At 33.9% G+C, this 24,956-nt stretch overlaps 2 protein-coding genes across 3 annotated transcripts; one reads left to right on the top strand and one right to left on the bottom strand.

The window, feature by feature from the left end:
- The first annotated feature begins 7,522 nt into the window (after positions 1–7,522).
- On the top strand, positions 7,523–12,055 carry LOC133880027 (uncharacterized). The gene is made up of 3 exons (XM_062318884.1): positions 7,523–8,900; positions 10,471–10,732; positions 11,373–12,055. Exons 1-3 carry the CDS (start codon positions 7,819–7,821, stop codon positions 11,547–11,549), a joined length of 1,521 nt encoding a protein of 506 aa, XP_062174868.1. The 5' UTR covers positions 7,523–7,818; the 3' UTR covers positions 11,550–12,055.
- A 2,908-nt stretch (positions 12,056–14,963) lies between these two features.
- LOC133879494 (uncharacterized) lies at positions 14,964–21,584 on the bottom strand. 2 transcript variants are annotated; one of them, XM_062318065.1, is made up of 4 exons: positions 21,399–21,584; positions 19,704–20,706; positions 17,914–18,921; positions 14,964–17,122 (listed from the first exon to the last, which is right to left on the bottom strand). In XM_062318065.1, exons 2-4 carry the CDS (start codon positions 20,314–20,316, stop codon positions 15,096–15,098), a joined length of 3,648 nt encoding a protein of 1,215 aa, XP_062174049.1. In that variant the 5' UTR covers positions 20,317–20,706; positions 21,399–21,584; the 3' UTR covers positions 14,964–15,095. The 2 variants fall into 2 exon arrangements, with proteins under 2 accessions (XP_062174049.1, XP_062174050.1); XM_062318066.1 differs by lacking the exon at positions 21,399–21,584 and having other exon boundaries at positions 17,914–18,913; positions 19,704–19,917.
- Positions 21,585–24,956: the final 3,372 nt, after the last annotated feature.

The raw sequence follows: 24,956 nt of genomic DNA on the forward strand, positions 1-24,956 counted from the left end.
GTGTAACAGGAAATGAAATATCGTTTGTCAATTATTACTTGCTCGGTCGGAGCCTAGACGAGTGAGTAGAGCCTAGGAAAGAGGGAAGCCCGTCATTGGCAGTAGGTGGAGACATTTCTTTGGCTCCCTTCAAAAGAAAATGCCGGCAAGGTTAAGCTCGGTAGACGGTTCGAGAATAGAATAGGGTCGTGTCCTTAAGATTCAGATAAGAAAAGTATGTTTAGATCAGATAGACTACATAAATTAAAACTTTCTTATATGTGTTGTTCTAATTAGGAACAACTCAAATAATAAAATTGCCTAGATCTTTATTCTCCTGTCGTCTTTCACCTTATTGATAAAGGGGACCAAACTCCAAGTGGGTTATGAAGTTATGTACCATGTTGTCATGTTGATGTCTTTTCTTTATTTATTTATTTTTCTTCTACTTTTTTCCTCAGTCCTCTTTACGTGCTCGATCAGTTCACTGAATTATACACCGACTTTTGAATCTGGAAAGGTATATACGTTAGCCACGGAAGATTTGGATTTTGGCTTTTTTTAATGAGTACAGTACAGTCCCTCCACTATGACCTAAAAGGTACGTTAGCCTTTTTATTCTTTTTCTTTTTTTAATTATTATTTATGACGGTCTAAATCATAAACCTTATAATTATAAATTATTGTTTATAGTCGATGATAAAATTGGATATGATAAGATTATAATATATCAATCATAATGATTTATCTTGATCGTGAGAGTTGAGACTTTTGATTAATACATTGGTGTGGTTACAATGTATTAAATAGTCCACGTGAGTTGTTATTTTATATAACTACTGTCGATATGAATAATTTGAACTTACGATAGTTTATAGAATTGACTCTTAATTCTGTAAGGAATGTGAACTCAAATATGAAATTGATGTTATTTTGCTACATTTAGGAGTGAGATCTTTCACGGTCAAAACTTCTGTGTGTTGGGTGATCCGTTATCACACGTAACATTGTGGGATACTACTCCTCAAAAAGGACTCAATAATCCTTTGATTTAGTTAAAGCGACATGAAATATTTCATTGAAATGAATTTAATGGGAATTGATTATTCTTAATATTTGGCCGGTGTATTTTAGTTAGGAGCTACTAAATTAAATGAACTATATACATGAAATATGATTTCAAGAGTACAAGAATAATAAAGATATTAGATCGGGTACTCAATGATTAAGTCTGACTTTAATTTGACTCAAGATAATTTCATTGAGGGGTCAATTGCAATTAGAAGATGTCCCTTAGAGTTTTACTTAATCAAAATAAATGATAGAGTTCACTTACAATTTGTTAATAGAATAAATTCCATGTAATTAATGGTAACCCATGACAAGTCATGAAATGAGAATTGAAGCTAGTTTTATTTTTATCTTTAAGTACATTCTCAAGCTGTTTATTATCCCTTAAAGGCTTGATCTAATTACACAAGAATTACTCCCCCCTTGGCCTTGTATGTGGTAGGTGAATGGTGATAGACTTGGTTTTTATATTCATACTTTGACAATGAAACCTAATACTACTTCCACAAGGAAACACATGCCTATTTAAAGGGAGTTTGTGTTGGCATTAGAGTCCACCATCTTGGTCCCAGAATCATAATTGAGGAGAAGGCTTAGAGGTCTCTAAACCCTAGTCCTTCACGTGTGGATTGAAAGAAGAGCAAGAGGAATCAAATCAGCCCCTAAACCAAGGGCTTGGCCTAATTACACAATAATTACTCCCCGATTGGCAGTGTCTGTAGTAGGTGATAGTCTTCGTTTTTCTTTTCGTACTTTGACAATAAAACCTAATACTACTTTCACAAGAAAACACAAGTCTATTTAAAGGGAGCTTGTGTAGGCATTAGAGCAAACTCTCTTAGTCTCATAATCATAATTGAGGAGAAGACTTAGAGCTCGTTAAACCCTAGTTCTACATGTCTTAATTGAAGGAGCATAGGAATGAAATTAGTCCCTACACCAAGTGCTAGCCAATTTTAGGTACGGCTCTCATGCCTATGCAAATTTTTGTTTCGCATGATCTTTTGCTATGCTTTCATGATACTTGTTATTGGGTTTTTTCGCTGTATCTTTGAGAAATATTCCTAATATACATACCACTCTCAAACTAACACTAAACTTGAAACGTCTTCCCCAACTAAAGATTGCATCAATGTCTCATTAAACTACTAAAAATCTACAATATCTCTCAAATGACAAAATACCCTTCATAAATTTTTTTAAAAAAAGAAGCGGTGACAAACCCCCAATGGGTCTTCACAAGACTCACTTTTTTTTGTTCTTCCATCTTTTTCGAATTTTTAGGGTATTGTTGTTTTATTAAAAAGCAAAATTAAGGGTATTTTTGTCTTTTTGCATAACTAAAGGAGTACATTATAAATTTTTAGTAATTTAGAGAGACATTAATGCAATCTTTATTTAAGAAAAATATTGCAAATTGAGTATTAGTTTAATGGGTATAAGGTATATATGTTTCCATTCATTTTATTTTATTTTTTTGTTATTGACTTATCTGCCTTGTTTTCTTGCAACAGAAGTAAAAGCTTCTCACTGTATGGGGTCAAACATGAAGAGGAAAAATATTCCATTTTATTTATTTATTTTTTTTAAAGTAAGAAACCAATTTCGAAATGGCTGAGAAGTGAGTTGCTTTCAAAATTTATTTATTTATTTATATATATTTGCTTTTACTTTGTGGGAAAACCGATCAGCCCAAGGTGGCAACCGGCAAGTTTCAGTCTTGAATACGACAATTTTAGTCATTTCTTTATTTATTTTGCTTTTTTTTTTTTTAACAATAAAAAATAAAAATAAAAATTCTCACTGTAGAAAAAAAGAAATCTTTCGCCATGTACACCATCAAATTATGACAGAACGGCTTCGTTTCGTATGTTTCAGAATTTAGTGCACCAAGCAGACAAAACATAAATATTATTCCTTTCAATAATTACCCTTTTGCTTTTGTCTCATTTGTGGTCAAAACCTCCTTAAATGCGTGTCCGATGTCTACAAAGAAGTGCAATCGGACAATCGGGCAGGTAATTGAGAGATGTCTTTAAACAAGTTTACGCAACGAAACAAATTTTGAATTACCCGCCCAGCATTTGTTTGGACAGATGAATTTCATCAACGATCCAAATTAATTTTACGTTCTTTTTTCTAATGAAAAATTTAAAATTAAATTTGAACCGTTGAAAAATCAACATATATACTATTTTTTTTTTTAAATGACATTAAGCCAAACCCAAGGATTTTAGCCAATTTCCTTCCTTTCATAATTGCATGGTCGTCGTTTTCTTCGAATTTAGAGTGCCATAGACAAGCAAACCAGTTCCAACTTTTTCTCTTCTTTTATTTATTTATTTTTTAATGATAAAAGAACACTATTGATCATCCTTTTCCTTTTTCTAACATATCTTTTCCTTTTCCTTTTCTTTTTATTTTATTTTCTTTTTTCTTTTTGAGATATAGCATATAGCCCTTGATTGGTCGTGAACTCGAAATTAAAGTAGAGACCTTTTGGTTTGAACCAAAAGCCATCATAAATTATGTCAAGATCCCAATTGCTTTCTTATTATTAGAAAGAACCCATGCATACCAATTACTTAACTTGTAAATCAATTAGGACAATTTTTCCCCCTTTTTTTTCTATTTTTTTTTTTTTTTTTTGTCAGGTTAGAAGAATGATCTTCAATTTATTCTATTTAACTAATGTGTCCAAAATATACTTGAAATAATAAAGAAATGCTATTTTAAGTTTTTAACATTAGAAAAAATATAATTTAGCCCTCAAAATTACTACTCTTTTTTTGGATGGTCCCTTAAACTATCAAGGCTTGCACTCTGGCTTCCCAAACTATCAAAACATTTGAAAAATGCACAATTTTTATGAAATATCCCCCATAATATCATTGTCATGTGTCATTTTTCAATTAAAAATAAAAATTCAAAAAAATAAAAAAAAAATAAAAATTTTAAAAAATGTAAAATAAATTAAAATTAAAAAAAAAAATTGGTCATCATGGCGTTGCAAACTGACGGTAACAGGAGGGGTGTCGGGAAGATCGGGTCGCGGTTGGGAAATAACCGCCACTCCAAACACCTAACCTATCTTTTCTTTAAAAAAAAAAAAAAAAAGAAATAAAATTTTAGTTTACTTATTTTTTGAATTTTATTATTTTATTTTTTAATTGAAAAATAACACGTGGCAGTGGTATTATGGGAATATTTCGTCAAAATAGACATTTTTCAAATGTTTTAGTAGTTTGGGGGACCACAGTCCAAGCCTTGGTAGTTCGGGAGGCTATCCAAAGAATGACCGGTAATTTGAGGGGTTAAATTGTATTTTTTTTCCTTTAACATATCATCATTCTACTGAAATGATGTGAGAGTACACAATTAGCCACTTTTTCTTTTTAAACATCAATCCTATAAAATAAAAATATACTATATACTCTATTAAAAATACATATAAAAATTACATATATTTTAAACATGCATCAATTCAATGCATTAGAAACTCTGAAAACTTGGAAAAAGAAAATGGAATATCAGTTGGGGAGCAGGTGCATATAAGCTTCCAGTTTCAAACATTTCACCTGCAACAATTTGTTTTTGTTTTTTAATTGTTGAAATCCAGAGCAGGTGCAATAACTTGATATATTAAAATATTTAGAGGGGTTTATTATATTCTTTCGAAATTTGAAAGTTTGACCAGTTCTTATTGAGAAAGAAGAATCTGGATTCAGAGTCCCCCCCCCCCATTTTATATATATATATATAGTTATGCATATCACATTAGAGAAATGTTACTTTGAGCTCTTTTGTCATTTTCTGTTCACGTGGCATTATCAATTCACTATCAGATTTTTTTTTTTTTTTTTTTTTAATTTTTAAATTAAGATTGATTTAAGGATAAAATCTATAAAAATAACATGTGTCATTTGAACATTGAAAAGCACATAATTTCTTAATAACAGGGACAGAGTTATAATAAATTTTATTAAAAAAGTATGTGCATCTCATATCCTATTCAAAAAAGAAGGAACTTCTTCTAACGGAGTTTGAAAGAAATCTTTGTCATTGATTTAAAGGTGGATTGACAATGACATATCAGCAGAGAATGATAGAAAAATGACAAGAGAATACCAAATATATCTCGTAACTTCTCTTTTTTTGTCATAATACTTTTTCGTTCTCTCTTTTGTTTTTTCTTTTCAAAACAAAGATACTAATGAACAATTTGAAATACAAAATATTTAAAATACTTTCACATCTATGTCACATCAAAACAATTTTTTTTTTTTTTTTTTTTTTTTTTAAAAAAAACCTTCTTAAAAGTATTAACAAATGGAACATAATATCAAATTCTATACTAAAAGCCTCCTTTGTTTTCAGGATAATATATTTTATGCTGGAAAATATTTTTAATTGAAAGTATTTCTCAAAAAAAAAAAAATGAAAAAATAAAAGGAAGAAGAGAGAGCCTATTTTTTTGTTGTTTGTTTGCAATACTGAAAAATAGTTCGAAAAGCATTTTTTAGCGTATGGCTTGTATGAAAAATTGCCAAAAATTTCTTATATTTCATTTAATTATGAGGAAGAGAGAAAAACAACAAAAAATGAGCTACAAATGAAGAAAATGCATGAAAATAAATGGCCATGCAATTGTAAGAGGGCTCTTGTGAGACCCACCTACCCAGGCAGGCGTTTGGGCAGTCTTGATACCTGTTCAAGCAAGTAGACTTCATAAGGGCCCTCTCACAATTACCTGTTCGGAAATATAGGAGAACAACAAAAAATAGTTTACACAAATAAGAAACGCTAATCATTTTATGCATCGTGAAAATTAATTTTTTTTTTTATGAACTAAATTTTTTTTTAAGTTGGCCAATAATTTTACGTCGTTTCAAACATAATTGCGCAAAGGATTACAATTGTCAATGGAAATTATTACCAAAATTTCAACACAATATTTAAAATTGCATGGTGTTCAATTTGACGTGAATCTCTCTCATTGATTCTTTAAAAACTTTATCTTGATACTTTTCACTAGTCTTGAAATGCCATTCCCAATGGGATTTTGGATGGTTAAGATAATAAATTAGTCTAATTGAAATCATAAGAAGTTGTTGTAATTCTATAATTGCACACACACTAATGATGCAATAGGTAAAGTATACACACATCAAACAATAATTATTAAATATAATCTCAAGAACAAGAAACAATATCCTTTATACAAATTTCTCTTTATTCATAGAAATATCTCAAGAGCTCTTTCTTTTTCACACCTTAATCAATAATTGTATTGGTATCTCCGCTTGATGCCAAAGTTATTATTATTCTTATTATGAAATAAAAAAAAAAATTAATAAAATACCAACAACACCTTTGACAAGTAATAACAAGCATTTTGTCACATTTGACAAGTAATGACACAACAATTACTTTCCCTAATAATGAGAGTCAACGTCTTATTTTTTTTATTTTTTTATTTTTTGTGAGTGCAAACCTCAATTTCTTGGTTAACAAGTAAAAACAATTCTCGTAATAACTCCCTTTTGCCTTGCAAATAATAATACAATATTGGTCATTTTTGGGAATGATTTTTTTTTTTTTTTTTTTAAAATAATTGGGGTATCCGGCGTCGGCCTGATTAGATCTCCAGGATACTGTGCAAAACGTTCCATTCACAAAGGTTAGGTACAGCTTGAGCTTTCGCGTGGCGTCGCCCTAATAAATTGTTTGCACTCAACAAAGTCAAATATTAGACACGATACTTTTTAAGGCACTAGAGTCAAGTGACTTGATGCCAAACCCTTAGGGTTGTGAACGCTTTGTTTTTTTGTCTTTTATTTTTTTATTTTTAAGTTAAAAATATTAATAAATATCCCAAACACAAAAAATGTTTTTATCGTTATGTCACATAAAAAAAATTCAAACCAAAAACAAAAAAGCACCATCCAAAACGATTAACAAACATAACCAACTTAAAAAAAAAATAGTAATAAATAAATTTCCATGTGCTTTTTTTATTTTAATTTTTCAAATTTGTCCTTAAAGAAAAATAATTTTGACTCTTGGTCAGGAATAATTATTTTGAGTCATAAAATGAATTAAAAAGTAAGAGATATGCCACATTTTTATCACATAATTATTACAGTTTCAACGAATTTCTAATTTTTATTTTTTAACAAGAAACGATTTAAAAGTCGGTTAAGACTGTCAACATAAACGTTATGTAATAATTATAGAATAAAAAATATGTAATTTATAGCTTTACTCCGTTATTTTTATTGAAAGAATGAGTGAGTACTTATTGGCAATCACATTGCCAAGACTTTATTATAACTTTCAAATACCTTTTTCTCTCACACACCCAAAAGAAAACATAAAAGAGAAAAAGCAAAAAATAAAATAAAATAATAATAATAATATTTTTTTTAAATAAAGAAATCCTCTCCCCTCTCTCCTCTCTCCGTAGTGAAGTTGAAACTTGAAAGGGCAGAAGGTCGGTCATATGCTCTCTCTCTCTCTCTCTCTCTCTTTGGCCATTACCATAAACTTCACGCACACGCCGGTCGCTCTCTTTCACAAAATTTCCGGTAGAAAAACACGCAAAACCCACAAGACCCAATTCAATTCCTTAACTCAAACACACAACCAAAACCAGAACCGAAGCCAAAGTCAATCAAATCATCAAATACCCAACGACAAGAAGAAGGAAGAAAGAGAAAGGTAAGGGAAAGCAAAGGCGTTTTTTTTTTTCTTCATATTTTTTATGTAATGCATCAGAAGAAATCCGAAGTTCAGATCGGAAAAGAAAGCAGCGGCGTCTCTTCCGATTTCAACCCAACTCCTCCTCTCCTCTTCCCTGCCCCCTCCTCTATCCACCACAAACAATCCTACAACTCCCACCTTTCCCCGAATCCCGAGCAATCTTTTCAGCCATACCCTCCTCCTCACCTCCACCAACTACAACACAATGACCCAATTGACCCTCCATCTCCTCCTTCTTCCTCTTCTCCGACCCCATACAAGAGGCCCCTTTTGACCCAAACCCACTCATCTCTCACCAAATCTCCGACGCTCTACCAGTTCCATTCTCACCCACCACAATTCGCCCCCCAGAACGCCTCGTTTTTCTCTGTCTCGGTGGCTGTCAAGGCGTTTGTATATCGGGCGTTACGGAAGGCCAAGCACTTTCGGAGATTTCGGGTCCATATCCGGCTCCTCCTCTTGCTCTTGCTCCCGTTCCTCTACTTCCTGGTGTCCAACCCGAGCCGCTCCTTCCTTTTGGACTTCCTCTCCGCCTTTGCGTTCTCCGCCGCGCTCTTGTTGTCGCTCAACCTCGCGCTTCCTCGCCTCCCTTCAATACGCCTCTTCCTGGCTCGCTCTTTCCCGATCAAGCTCTGCAAAGGCTCGCCAATATCTCGGTCGCCTCTACCGGTGTTTTGGTCAATTGGGTCTCGGCCAAAACCTGAGAAGAGAGTGAATTCGGGGTGTTGGGTACAGATTTACAGCAACGGGGACGTGTACGAGGGCGAGTTTCACAAGGGAAAGTGCTCAGGAAGTGGGGTGTACTACTATTACATGAGTGGGAGGTACGAGGGGGATTGGGTGGATGGGAAGTATGATGGGTATGGGGTGGAGACGTGGGCCAGGGGGAGCCGGTATCGCGGGAACTATCGGCAGGGGCTGCGGCACGGTTTTGGGGTGTACCGGTTTTATACAGGGGATGTTTATGCCGGGGAATGGGCCAATGGGCAGAGCCATGGGTGTGGAGTGCATACTTGTGAGGATGGGAGTCGGTATGTTGGGGAGTTCAAGTGGGGCGTCAAGCATGGCCTTGGGCACTACCATTTCAGGTGATTGATTTTTTATGGGAATAGAATTGTTGGATTCTTGCTTTTGTTGTTTGTAAATCGGACTAGGATGCTATAGATTTCATAGGATAACTCCACGGTGAAGTTATTAAAATTAATTAATTGTTTTGAAGTAAATGGATTATATTTTGACGTCTCGGCATGTACAGGGAATGAATTTTTTTGTTAATGGATTATAGTTGCATTCTGTTAAATTCTTGATGCAATTATTGGATGTTATTGTTTGTAAATAAGATGTTGAGGCATATTAGGACGTTCCATTTGGTGTAGGTTTGATGATAATTTGTGGTTCATTGAGTGTGCTTTGTATTGTGATTGGTTTTAGTTGCTAATGCTTTCGTCGGTTATTTTGTATTGCTGGTTTATTATGTATAAGAATTGGCGTTAGTGTAGATGATGCAGCTTAGGGTTGGATTTTTTAGCGTTATGTTGTCATAGATCTGTTTTAGGTTGTTAGAGGTTGATGAACTTATTGGTTGTGATTTCTGTCAGGTCCTTCTAGATCTGGAAAGATCTGAAATTAAATTGGATTTATCTGTTATCTTGTTTAGCTTGTACTTTCAATGCTCGAGTATTATGTATTTACTACCCAAACCTATGCTTTTTAGGCACAATGGCATCAGCATTGGCACTTCTTCAGATGACTGATTTGATTTTATGTGGTGGCATAAATTCAGAAATCATTATTAGTATTGTATTCTTAATGCTGTACTTTTGACTGAATCATAATGCCGTGCATATCAGGGCAGCAGTGTGATTGGTTATAACTACAAGGATGAGCCAATGATACTATGTATGAATGAAATATCTGTTAGTTTTCCTTATTTTAGTGCACAAGTCAGGATAGAATAACGCACTTATGATTGATTTTTGTCCCATTACATTCTTTTCTTTTCTTTTTTGTTAAGAAGATAGGTAGCATTCCCAATTTGAAAAAACGAGCCACCACTGACTAAGTCATGTCCTTTTTATCTACAGTTCTTCCTAGCAAATGTTTGATTTTTCACTAATTCATTAATGTTTGTTAGCAAAATGGAAAGAACAGTATTTATATTCATCCAAAAAAAAAAAAATGGAAAGAACAGTATTTATCACTATTTAACAATGAGTTATCCTACTCTTCACACCCATTTATTATACCTATGTCATTGGTTGACATGGCGTGGCTTACCATATCGGCCACTTAAAACATGCTACGTTAGCTATTTATAGATGTCTTTTATACTCTTTCATTTATACTTAGGTGTGTTCCAAAAGTTAAGGAGCTTATGAATGTGATTTCCCTCCCTCTGTGTGTGTGTGTGTCTTACACCTGCACAGACACACATCCATGCATCAAGTTTTGCTTCCTTTTTGAAATGACTCCCTTTCCACTCTAATGAGTATCACTTAGTAAGTTTCATTGTTGATTTTGCATCTATGAATATCTGTGTTGCAGCATTCATAAATACCACTCCCACCCCCGCTCAAAAGAAGAAAAGAAAGGAAATTCAGATATTATAAGTTTTCATCTTGTACTTTTTGCCAACTCATGTATTTTTGTTTTATTCAGAAATGGGGACACGTATGCTGGGGAATATTTTGCGGACAAGATGCATGGGTTTGGAGTCTACTCTTTTGCAAATGGGCATCGATATGAGGGAGCCTGGCATGAGGGTAGAAGGCAAGGCCTTGGAATGTACACATTTAGAAATGGGGAAACACAATCTGGTCACTGGCAAAATGGAATTCTTGACATTCCAAGCACACAGAACACCAGCTATCCAGTATCTCCTGTTGCTGTTTATCATTCCAAAGTACTTAATTCAGTGCAGGTACGTACTACCTATCTTAATTGTGTAATGCTCCAAATATCTTAGCTGTAGATGAAGTTATACCCTGATGCCTATTTATATTGTCATTTTGCTATAATAATCTGGATGATCCTGCCTTCTTGTTCTTGGCTGTTAAAGTATGGCCGCAAAAGAACTCTGTTGCCTTGGGCTATTATCCTTATGTTATATGGTTTATTTTCCATTTTCTGTTGATATATGTCACCAGGCATACTAACCAAATAAAAGAATTGCTAGGCATTAGTTTCCAATTTTCCATGGACATTCCCCTTCGTTTTTGTAAAACTTTTACTTCGAGATGATTTGAAGAATTATTTTCTTCCTGAATTTCTTTGCTTCAATCAAGACAATTATTATAATTCTCTAATTAACCTCTTGCTTTTAACATTTTAATCTTCAAGCCTCATTTTGTATGTTCCATGGTAGAAACTTTTCACTGGTGAATGCAATACAAATATTACTGTTGGATAATTTTAGAAAAATGAAAAGAGCATTTTAGCTCCACCTTCATAAGACACAGGAGGAAACAGGATGACACACTGTAAACAGTTAATTAAGCAATCGAATAACTTGTGAAGGGTTCTTTTTTCTTATAAGCTTTCTGATTTTGATTTACAATCAGGAAGCTCGGCGAGCAGCAGAGAGAGCCTATGACGTGGCCAAGGTGGATGAAAGGGTCAACAGGGCAGTGGCGGCAGCCAATAGGGCAGCCAATGCGGCTAGAGTAGCGGCAGTTAAGGCTGTTCAAAAACAAATACACCATAATAGTAACAACAACATTCCAATTCCAATTGTGTGAGACTTTCAACTGCAGCTCGGGCTCTTTTAGCGCATGAGATGGCGGCAGCACCAGGACAATGCCTTATGTTGTTTTCCTCACCAATGTAGCTTTGTGTTTTATGTTATAATCTTCTCTTTGGCGTCTTGCTTTGGGAGGATTCAATTTGTGGTGCCTCCTTGGAGCGTCAGTGGTAGGGATGAAAATGGCAAAGAAGGGTGGAATGGTCATCTATACTGCTTGAAGATTGTGTATACAGAGAGAGAGAGAGAGAGAGAGAGAGAGGGTGGATGATGATGGCATCCATTTGTTCAACTATTCTTTTTTTACTTTTCCATCTTAGTACAGTTTTGTAAAGATGAGTTAGATGTAATATAAAGTGCTGGTGCCGAGGTTAAACCTCAACCCAGCCACTATTGTATGTGAAGTTGTTGGTTTTTATGGAGGTAACAAATTCTCTAACTATCAGCCAAATAAATAAGAAAGAGCGAAGAAAAAAAGAAATTCGGACTATAATTTATTACAAATTCACCGGACAATTTATATTTTATGGAATTGAGTGTCACGTGGCAGGTTACATTTTAGTGGCTGATGCGGCGGTAAGTGTTGTGTAATTTGTTACATCAATTTGTAAATTTCAAATAAAATGGAGATTGAGGATTTATTTTAGAGATGTTTTTGGTGTTATTCTTTTACACATTTTTTTTTTTTTGCAAATCAATCATTAAATTTGTGGAACTCACATGTGGTCTCACAGATTCAATGGTAGATTTGCGTATCTTTTGTACGAAGATTAATAAGAGATGTGCAAGATAATGAAACTAAACAGTTCTCTTTATTTTATGGTCCATATTAAATTTCATAAATCTAATGATTTATATGTTGTCGTGTCATTTAAAATTTATAAATGACATAATATCACGTAAATGGTTATATGCAACAAAAACAAAATTTGGACCGTAAAATGAATTCTCTCAATTTCACTTGAAATAAAGATTTTTAGGATCTTATTCTATTTGCAATAAACTTTAGTAAAAGTCGTAATATTCCTACCAGAACTGTTCAAAATGTGTCATCCGAAGAGCAATTGTTGGAAGGTATTACTGATTATATACACTTTCAGATGAGTAATTCTATATCCCATACCAATATTTCATCACTATCTCACTGTGCTGACATAACACAGTTAATCCACCCTTCAACTAGTCATTGTTAAACAAAAACAAAAAAAAAAATCGAAGGGTAAATAGGCACCGCCACAAAGTGAGGCGTGAATGTGTAGGAGAGTTGGTCATAGTTTTGTTATGTTAAAGAGCAAAATAATGCAATCCGAGGAACAAGAACAATTATTGGAAGGTGTTGTAATGGGTGGTGTGCATGGATGCTAAAATTTTCAACCCATTTGAACCAACCAATTTCTGAAAAACCCATGATTGTCTCAATGGCTCAGCCTCATGTGCGGAAACCGTGTAAATATGAGGTGTTTGCCGCACACTCATTCACTTTTAGATATCATCATTTAAATTTCCTATTTTTGGCTAATTTGAGTTGTCATATGAAAGCATGCTTACTTATCTCTCCACTCCGATCTAAATCATTATACTGTTTTAGAGTCTGTTTGAGATTGTGTTAAAAAAAAAAGCTTTTGTTTAAAGTCAAAGTTAGAAAAAAAAAAAAAAAAAAAAACTTTATTTTTCAGCTTCTCTCAGAAGTGCGTTTTGAGTTTTTTTAGAGCAAAAATGTGTTTTACCAACCGAACCCATTTTTGCTTGACATAACTTTTTATGTACTAAGAACACTTTTTTATGTTCCTTAACACAATCTCAAACAAGTTTTTAGTCATCATTGTTGCTTCATTTTCTAAAGCGTTTTGACCACTCCTTGTTGCCCTTGCTCTTTTCTGAGACTCAAAAGAAGAGTGAATGTGCTATAAATAATGGACAAAGTCTCTCTCTGCAGTTGAATCTATTAAACTGATATATGTCTTTAGAGAAAATAATTTGGAGGAAAATTTTGCTCATTAATGATAAAAATGTGAGGCAACAGAAGACATCATAACTTTTGACTTTTTTCAGTTCTCATTTCAAAACTTTATTTCACATTCTCTAATTTGACAAATAGTAATGTTACTCTTCACATCTATTTATCACACTTATTTTTTACCGGCTGACTTAGCATGTTAGAAGTAACTGACATGAGAAGCCACTTAAAGCATATCACGTCAGCTGGTATAAAATAGGTGTGAAGAGTATTGTTTCTTTTGCAAATACACATTTTAGGAACCAAATTAAGTAGACTATTCTGCTCTTAAGATGGCCTAATTTATTTGCAATACCATAGGCTACTATCTATGAATCTTCTAGGACAGTCCATCATCAAATCATAAATATCCCAATTCGATAGTTTTAAGGAATGTGATATTATTTAGCATCTTGTCAAATGTTAATTTCTAAACCATTATTTTTGGCAGTTGGAACAGAGACATGTGATAGAAATATCAGACAAATTCATCTTTGTTTTAGAAGATCCAATCCTTGTGTTGCTCATGGCTCTCTAAAAATCCTTTTGAAACAGGAATCACAAATCCTTGTGCAATCGCAACCTTTTGCAACAGGAAGAATTATCAATGAGCTTTGGAAACACCTATTTGCATTGAAGAGCCAAAAGATATGTGATTGTTAATCCTAGAGTTCTATTAATTGTTAATCAAGAAGTTGAGATAATTAGAGAAAAAAGAAAGACAAAAATTAAGAAAAAACTTCACTCATAATCTCCAATTTTTCATTACTTTTGAAATAAAGTACTCAAATTTTAAAACGTATCTATTTAGGATATTCATCTTTCAATTTTTTTTTTTTTTTTATTATTTTTATTTTTATTTTTATTTTTTTAAATTTCAACCCTCCATTAAAATTTTCGGTTAAATCCTGTCAAAATTTTGAAAATACCCATCTTTTTTTTTTTTTTTTTTTTTTTTAAGGAAAAAAATTGTAAGGATTTAGTTGTTGGTAAGAATTTAACAGAATTTGCAAAAATACTCGTGCCTAAATTTTTTATAATTTTTTTTTAAAAAAACAAAACATATGGGTATTTTGAAAATTTTTATAGGATTTAACAGAAATTTCTAACGGAGAATTGAGATTGAAAGATGAATATCCTAAATTGACATATTTTAAAGTTTGGGTACTTTATTTCAAAATTGATAAAATATCAAGGGCTATAACAACCCCTGAATGGTGGGATCAAACCTTTAAAATAAATAACTTCAAGGTGATCAAACCTTTAAAACTTGTAGGTAATGGATTGAGATCGCCTATAAATAACAGAAGCTCAAGCAGAGAAGAGAACTATTTGTTCGCCACTTTTTTCCGAAAAATATTCTCAGCGGAACGTCGAAACAAACGGAGCGTAAATGTATTGAAAACAAACCAAAAATTAAGCACAAATCTCACTCACTGTCTCGATTTAGCACCAAATTTAGAGGCAAAATATCATTTTCATTGTACATACAATTACTCATTGCCAGTGCAATAGGATTAGGATATTTCTGTTACTTGCACAAAACACCTAATGTAGAGTTTTAGAAGGCATATCAGCCACAGGAGCACTAGAAATTGCCGGTGGTCCTCTCCCAAGACCACCTTGAGGTCCAGGAGTAGTAGAAGCATCTGTGTGGACATCTGAAATAAAATTTGGCCCTTCAACTTTTCTCCTCTGCTGCCATTTATTCTTTCTCAAATCATTTGCATCCTTCAACATGAACCTGACCCTAGAAGATAAATTCATATTATTGGATAATGCCTTCATTCTATCAAAATATGCATCCATATGGTCCTTATATTTTTGATGGTCGATCATCTCCCCAATAGTACTCATCAATTTGCACAAAGCTTCAAGATCTTCTTCATCAGGTTCCTGATACTGACCCAACAATTTCTGTATGCATGCGTGCATTATTCGTTCAGTCAATACTTTCTTCTTGTACAACTCCCCAATTAATCTAATGTTACCCAACATTCTTCTTCTAGCCTTAACTCTCTTCTCTTCTCTTTGCTCTGCAGACTGTTTGATCTCACCCTCTTCCTCAGCTTTATTAGCTTCTTCTTGCTCTCTTTCCCCCCTCTCAAATTCCTCCTGGCACTTGTTCAAAAGAACTCTCTTGAAAGTCAACTTTTCATTATCTTCATTGAAATCAGGCAACTCCCCGGCCAAATGACAACAAAAATTTACATACATCTCACAGTAAATAGGCTCCATTAAAGCTCTGTCAAAGATCTGTGAGACGAAACTAGTTAGAGTGGCAGCATTGTCAATGTTAATTGCTTTCACTTGCACAATAAGTTTCTCAAAGTTCGTTGGAGTGAGTTTGTTTAAAATAGCTCTTATTGGCCTTTGCTTTGCCTCTTCCTCATCCGCCACTTCACCCACTTCATACTTCTTCTCAGCTTTGTGCATCATCAGTAATGGAGTTTGAGGAGAAGGAATTGAACCCTTCTTTTGAATATTGGTAGTACTAACATCCTTTTGTTTTCTCCTTGCCTTTTGCGTTTTACTTGCCTCAGAATCATAAAGATAATTCTGATAATTATAAGATGCAAAACCCCAGATAGCCAAAAGCATAGCAATTACCTTGACGCCATTCATCTTGTCATGGAAAAGTACCATAGTAGCAATAGGAGTAACAGCCAAAGAGGAAGTACTGACAACATTGGAGAAGAGAGATGACACCATAAAAATCAAGCCCACAACACCAACTGAACAAATCTGCCAAGCCACAGCAGTCCACACCAAAGTCATTACATAAGAAACTCTTCCTGCACCAAAACCCTCCATTTCCCCATGCAAACTCTTCCACTCCCCACTTGCAAAAAGACCCACAATAGAAACACAAGTGGCAACAAGAGATGTATAGATTTGCATTTCCAAAACCACAGAAAATGTTTCCCTTCTTAGAACCTTTTGGAAGGAAAGCTGCATCAGGGAAAGCAAAAGAGAGGAAAGTGCAGAAGCTCCTAGGGTACAAAGGACGCAAGTGATATATTTCCAACTAGAAACTCCTGATGGTGCTTCAGAGTCTTCATTTACTGCAATCAGGGCAGCAGATAATGAGAGGACAACCAGAGAGTTAACAATTGAAGCAGTGAACTTCTGAGAATTGATGAAGTAAGAGAAAACCGCATTAAAAGCTAATTGGGATACACATATGAGGGAGTAAGTAGAGGCAGGAAGGTACAAGAGTCCAACAGAATGCATCATGTTGTCACCAGATATCAGAACTCCAAGAGAGAAGTAGATCAAGGCATGAATTTTAATAGAGGGTAGGGCCAAAGAAGTTGAAGGTTGCTGAGAGGAAGGAGTAAGAAATAGTGGGATGAAAAGGATTGGGAAGCCAGCAGTTTGAACAAGAGTAGCCATCCATTTACCATTTCCGCCCTGGACATAATAAAATCTCCCAATAAGAACAACAGCAGATTGGCCCACAGTGAGGAAGAAAATGTTTAGTGCCACCAAAAACCACCATTGCCACTGCTCGAATTTTCTCAGTAATAACTGGTTGGTCAAGGTTAGATCTTTGATCATGAGTTCCAAATTACCTGCAATTGGATATTAAGCATGTCGAAAGAAGGTTTAGTATCCTTATTAAAAGAAGGGTTTCATCAATCCACAAAATTCACAGATTGTAGTATTTAATTTTAAAGTGATCCATTCAAGAACAATAATCAAGTATAGCAACATTTATAAAGACTTATTCTCTACAATTTGAGTTTTCTGATACACCAGCTGCATAGATAAAATCACCATATATTGAAATTATTAGCCACTTCTCAAAATGGTTTGATATGCAGAAGGCCTGAATCAAGGTCTAGTAAGAATACTTATGTGACAATATGATATCAAATACATGGTTCTCTAGTTTTGAAATGATCCAATATATAAGATGCTCTTTTACTTTAAATTGTGGGGAGTCTAGAAAAGATTACATAAAACATATCTAGTGTCAAATATAGGAGATTTTTTTTCTTTTTTCTATATCATTTATAAAAGACGTCTTCCTTATAACATTTATCAGGTTGACGACCCATAGATGGGCCATAGTGATGATACTAAAAGATAGCCTAGAGTAAAATGATGGCTTAGCCAAAGTAAAGAATTCCAAAGGAAGGCAGAGAAATTTTCATTAGTCCTTATAATCCAAGAAAACTAAAGGGGAGTACTTCCTCCATACACGCATATTTAGATTCCAAAAGGCATGGATAAAAGGTAAAAAATAAACAACACTACGGTTGCAGCAGTATGTAATTGATTCAACTGTGGAATTCTAATCATTGAAATTTGATCATTAATTAATAGAACAAAAATTTGAGAGAGAGAGAGAGAGAGAGACCAGCCTCATAAGACAGTATTTCTTCCGACCAAACATCCAGAGTAGGCGGTACTCCACGGTAACCATCCATTTGAGCGTTTGGGGAAGACAGCGCCATTGATCCTCTTGAACCAAAATCCATAGGTGCGCCTCTTGCTGACTGGCTTATGCTTGAAGCATGACCCAACCCGCTAACTTGCGCCTGTTGTTCTTGAGCAGCATCTCTGTGCACTTCCTCAATCTTTTTCGGCCCTTCAACTTTTCTCCTCTGCTGCCATTTATTCTTTCTCAAATCAATTGCATCCTTCAACATGAACCTGACCCTAGAAGATAAATACATATTATTGGATAATGTCTTCATTCTCTCAAAATATATATCCATAAGCTCCTTAGCTTTTTCATGGTCGATCATCTCTCCAATAGTACTCATCAATTTGCACAAAGCTTCAACATCTTCTGCATCAGGATCCTGATACTGACCCAGAAATTTCTGTATGCATGCGTGCATTATTCGTTCAGTCAACATTTTCTTCTTGTACAACTCCCCAATTAATCTAATGTTACCCAACATTCTTCTTCTAGCCTTAACTCTCTTCTCTTCTCTTTCCTCTGCAGACTGTTTGATCTGACCCTCTTCATCAGCTTTATTAGCTTCTTCTTCTTGCTCTCTTTCCCCCCTCTCAAATTCCTCCTGGCACTTGTTCAGAAGCACTCTCTTAAAAGTTATCTTTTCATTGTCTTCATTGAAATCAGGAAACTCCATGGCCAGATGACAACAGAAAGTTACATACATCTCACAGTAAGTAGGCTCCATTAAAGCTCTGTCAAATATCTGTGAGATGACACCTGTTAGAGTGGCAGCATTGTCAATGTTAACTGCTTTCCCTTGCTCAAAAAGTTTCTCAAAGTTCGTTGGAGTAAGTTTGTTTAAAATAGCTCTTATTTGCCTTTGCTTTGCCTGTTCCTCATCCACCACTTTACCCACTTCATATTTCTGCTCAGCTTTGTGCATCATCAGTTCCTGATTACCTGTAATTGGATATTAAGCATGTCTAAACAACTTTTACTATCCTTATTAAAAGATGGGTTTCATCAATCCACAAAATTCACAGATTGGAGTAGTATTTAAACTTAAAATGATCAATCCTAGAACAGTAAATCAAGTATTGCAACATTTATAATGACTCTTTCTCTACAATTTGAGTTTTCTGATATCTACACAAGATGGGTAGCTAAAACCACCATATATTGAAAATATTAGTCACTTCTCAAAATGGTTTGATATGCAGAAGGCCTGTATCAAGGTCTAGTAAGAATACTTATGTGGCAATATGAGATCAAATACATGGTTCTCTAGTTTTGAAATGATCCAATATATAAGATGCTCATTTACTTTAAATTGTGGGGCGTTTAGAAAACATTACATAAAACATATCTAGTGTCCAAAATAGGAGAATTTTTTCTTTCTATATCATATATATAAGATGTCTTCCTTGTAACATTTATCAGGTTGACGACCTAGAGTGATGATACTAAAAGATAGCCTAGAGTAAAATGATGGTTTAGCCAAAGTAAAGAACTCCAAAGGAAGGCAGAGAAATTTTCATTAGTCCTTATAATCCAAGAAAACCAAAGGGGAGTACTTCCTCCATACATGCATATTTAGATTCCAAAAGGCATGGATAAAAGGTAAAAAATAAACAACACTACGGTTGCTGCAGTATGTAATTGATTCAACTGTGGAATTCTAATCATTGAAATTTGATCATTAATTAATAGAACAAAAATTTGAGAGAGAGAGAGAGAGAGACCAGCCTCATAAGACAGTATTTCTTCCGACCGAACATCCTGTGTAGGCGGTACTCCACGGTAACCATCCATTTGAGCGTTTGGGGAAGACAGCATCGTTGATCCTCTTGAACCAAAATCCATAGGTGCGCCTCTTGCTGACTGGCTTATGCTTGAAGCATGACCCAACCCGCTAACTTGCGCCTGTTGTTCTTGAGCAGCATCTCTGTGCACTTCCTCAATCTTTTTCGGCCCTTCAACTTTTCTCCTCTGCTGCCATTTATTCTTTCTCAAATCAATTGCATCCTTCAACATGAACCTGACCCTAGAAGATAAATACATATTATTGGATAATGTCTTCATTCTCTCAAAATATATATCCATATGCTCCTTAGCTTTTTCATGGTCGATCATCTCTCCAATAGTACTCATCAATTTGCACAAAGCTTCAACATCTTCTGCATCAGGATCCTGATACTGACCCAGAAATTTCTGTATGCATGCGTGCATTATTCGTTCAGTCAACATTTTCTTCTTGTACAACTCCCCAATTAATCTAATGTTACCCAACATTCTTCTTCTAGCCTTAACTCTCTTCTCTTTCCTCTGCAGACTGTTTGATCTGACCCTCTTCATCAGCTTTATTAGCTTCTTCTTCTTGCTCTCTTTCCCCCCTCTCAAATTCCTCCTGGCACTTGTTCAGAAGCACTCTCTTAAAAGTTATCTTTTCATTGTCTTCATTGAAATCAGGAAACTTCATAGCCAGATGACAACAGAAAGTTACATACATCTCACAGTAAGTAGGCTCCATTAAAGCTCTGTCAAATATCTGTGAGATGACACCAGTTAGAGTGGCAGCATTGTCAATGTTAAGTGCTTTCCCTTGCTCAAAAAGTTTCTCAAAGTTCGTTGGAGTAAGTTTGTTTAAAATAGCTCTTATTTGCCTTTGCTTTGCCTGTTCCTCATCCGCCACTTTACCCACTTCATATTTCTTCTCAGCTTTGTGCATCATCAGTTCCTGATTACCTGTAATTGGATATTAAGCATGTCTAAACAACTTTTACTATACTTATTAAAAGATGGGTTTCATCAATCCACAAAATTCACAGATTGGAGTAGTATTTAAACTTAAAATGATCAATCCTAGAACAGTAAATCAAGTATAGCAACATTTATAATGACTCTTTCTCTACAATTTGAGTTTTCTGATTTCTACACAAGCCGGGTAGCTAAAACCACCATATATTGAAATTATTAGTCACTTCTCAAAAATGGTTTGATATGCAGAAGACCTGTATCAAGGTCTAGTAAGAATACTTAAGTATAATCTTTAGCATTACATAAAACATATCTAGTGTCAAAAATATGAGATTGTTTTCTATATCATATATATAAGTTGTCAGGTTGACGACCCAGATTTATGATACTAAAAGATAGCCTGGAGTAAAATAGTAGCTTATCCAAAGTAAAGAACTCCAAAGGAAGGCACAGAAGCTTTCTTTGGTTCTTATAATCCAAGAAATCAAGAGGGGGAGAGTCTGTACTTGCTCCATACTCGCATATTTAGATTCCAAAAGGCATGCAAAAGAGGTGAAAAACAAAAAAGACAAAGGTTGCTGTAATCAGTATGTAATTAATTCAACTATGAAATTCCCATCATTGAAATTTGATCATTAATTAATATAACAAAAATTTAAACGAGAGAGAGAGAGAGAGACCTGGCAATGGCATGGTGTTTACTGGGATAATTAGGGCCCTGCGAAGATAACCATTAAGATTACATGAGAGAATGAGAGAGAGGCTTTAAGAGGGTATTGGGAAACACAAACTATAAGTTTCTGTTCTTCCTTTTTCTTTTCTGTTCTTTCCTTGAATCAGATGGCATACTTCGTACAATAAAGGTAGGCAACGGTACAATAATTGCCAAGGTGATGGTTTAGAAACCAATCAGAAAAGAAATGGCAACATTTACTTTCAAAGCGTTTACTTCTTTATTGACTATTATTTATTTATTTTTTTTATTTTTTATTTTTTATTTTTTTTGAGAGAACAGAGAAAAAGTAATGGGACAAACTCTCAACACATTCAAAGAATGTTGAGAGAAAGAGGTAGACATAGACAGTCTTATAAGTTTAATCCAACACATCTCTTCAAAAGGGCTTATCTCTTGAAGAGAGGAAGGAGTTTATAAGGCCACATCACTCTACTTTCTTTTCTGATGTGGGACAACAAACACACACTTTTCTTTTTTAATTTTTTTTTTTTAGAGAGAATAGGAAAAAGGGGAATGAGACACATCGGAATGATTAAGCTTATAAGACTGTCTGTGTCTACCTCTTTCTCTCAAATTTCTTCTTTATTAACTATTAAGTTTGGATATGACCATCAAAATTATTATCGATGTAAAATATTAATTTATTCAAAATTTAATAGTAATTTTTATTGTTACGTTAAGAATAGACTTGAGAATAAACACTTAAAAATATATGTTCATTGTCACGTCAATGAGTAAACATTTTTCAAGTATTTTGAAGCAGACGTAACATTTCTTAATCATTCTAAAAAAAAAAAAAAATGCTACATGAACTCTGTTTTTTACACTCTCAAATGCTTACTCTTTAACATTTTTTTTAATTTCGTTGGCTTACTTTCTTTCTATCAGTATAACGTTACAACTTACAGCGTATAAAATCGGGAGTTGTTGTAGCAGTTGGTAGGGCACATTCCATAGATACTTTCAGAAGAAAGCTCAGCCAATTGTTCCACAGAAAAGGGTATCCTCATGAAGACATATGCTTTTTTAACAGAAAAATGAGGACAAATTACTATTTTTTTATTGCAGCTGTCACTCTTCATCTCCTCTGCAACGTTTACTTTTCTTATTTCCTGTTGTAGATACCTTTTATAAAGAGGCAAGATTAACGTTAGAAAATACATTTTTACCTGGTAATTATTTTTCACGATGGTGATATGACAGTTGCAACAAATACTTGAATCATACATTGTTAAAAATAATAATAATAATAATTGAGATTATCATGTCAATTCAAATGTGGAGATGTTTCACTCAAACATAATGTTACACCGTTTGTGATTAGGTCAGACACATTTAAATAAAAAATTTCACTATAATACAAATTTTTTCAATTTTTCATATATATATATATATATATATATATATATATTTTACTTTATTTCATATCAATCATTTATTATTACGAGAAATGCTAAGAGTACTAAATTTTTTACTAAGAGATGATTACTAAGATAATATGAAATTTATTTATTGTTACCCTTAACATTTTTTTTTTATTAATTGTTTTGATCATTTTCAATGAATAAGTTCTACATTATCTTAGTAACTATCTCTTAGTAAAAGATTTAGTATTCTTAACATTTTTTGTAGTAATAAGTGATTAATGTGAGAAAATGTAATCCGAGGAACAAGAACAATTATTGGAAGGTGCATGTTGTAATGGGTGGTGTGCATGCATGCTAAAATTTTCAACCAATTTGAACCAACCAATTTCTCAAAAACCCATGATTGTCGCAATGGCTCAGCCTCAGGTGCGGAAACCGTGGAAATATGAGGCGTTTGCCACACACTCATTCACTTTTAGATATCATCATTAAATAATATTATTTCAGAGTCTGGATTGCGTTAGAAAAATATAACTTTTGTTTAAGGGTTAAATATCTCATTGGTACTTGAGTTTTAAACGTTTTTAAATTTAGTACTTGAATTTTCATTTGTATCAAATGTAGTACCTAAGTTAGGGGTAAAAACCTATTTGGTACCTCTGTTAGATTTTCCGTTCAAATTTTAACGGTTCGCCGCATGTCAACTATTAAGGTTAACACGTGACACTATATAAAATAATAATAATAATAATAACAAAATAAAAATCTTTAAAAAATAATTAAAAAAATTTGAAAAATTTTTTTTTGAAAAAATAAAAAGAAAAAAAAAGGGGGCCACATTTTGGCTGGCCGGTCTAGGGTGGTTCAGGGCAAACCTTCAATTTTTTTTTTTCATGAATTTTGGTCCTTGGGGGTGGTTTATGGCCACAAGGATGGTTCGGCCACCCCTAGACCAATCGGCCTGGGGGGTGGCCAAACCACCCCTGTGGCCCATGGAGGTGGTTCGGCCACCCCATGAGCAAACCTTCAAATTTTTTTAATGGGTTTTGGCCATTAGCCATCCCCAATGGCCCAAACCATTTTTTTTTTCTTCTGCTATGGGATGGTTTGGCCACCCCCATGGTGGCCAAGGAGGGTGGCTCAGCCACCCTTATTTTTTCTTTTTCTTTTTTTTTTTTCAATTTTTTTTTATTTTAAATTTTAATTTTAAAGATTTTTATTATTTTTTTTTTATAAAATGCCACATGTCAACCTCAGTGGTTGACGCGTGGCAAGCCGTCAGTGGCGAAGACAAAAGGGGCACCCGCCCCCCTTAAATGTCTGAAGAATTTTTTTTTTTTTTTTTTTTTTTTTTTTTTTAAGATATTTGAAAAAAAAAAATTACATTAAAAAGAAGAATAAAAATGCTAATGCTGATGCCCGCCCCCTGCTGATAATAGAAGAAAAACAAATTACATGGAAAAACCAACCGTCAAAGAAAATTTTATCAAAAAAAAAAAACAAAAAAACAAAAAAACAACAATAATAACCATTAAACGCTCAGGAAGAGGAACAGAACAATTTTGTGAAAAAAAAAAATTGCATTTATCTTTCCATCTTGGGAAACTTTAGAACTCCTGCATAGAAAAAACTAACCATCAGAAGCCAAGAATACAAATCTTTTTAAAAAACACAAATCTTGTTCTTTGGCCTCCAGCATCTACGCTTCTTCCTCGGCAATCTCTCGCACCGTAAGCCTTCTACCTTTTTTTATTTTTTTTTTATTTTTTTATTTTCTATTACTGAGTTGAGAGTGTGACTGTGTGAAACAATGGTTGTTGAGTTGTTGTCTTTCTTCATTTGCTTTTCAGTTTTCAGGATAAGGATGAAAATCTGTAGTTGACAGGTTGTCTTTGTTTTGCTTTTCAGAATTCTTTTTTTTTTAGATACTTTTCAAAATTTCAGTCATTGCAAGTTGTAACGTGACTTGTCAACGTGAGTCGCAACCACATTTTTTTTTTCCTTTTTTTTTTTTTTTAAAGTTAATTTTCTTTGTTTTGCTTTTCTTTATTACTCAAAGTCATTGCAATTTGCAAAGATCTTTCATCTTTATTACCTAATAAATTATAACTTTTATTTTTGTTCGAACTTCCATA

This window comes from Alnus glutinosa, chromosome 10, assembly GCF_958979055.1.
Source record: "Alnus glutinosa chromosome 10, dhAlnGlut1.1, whole genome shotgun sequence".
Taxonomy (NCBI): Eukaryota; Viridiplantae; Streptophyta; class Magnoliopsida; order Fagales; family Betulaceae; genus Alnus; species Alnus glutinosa.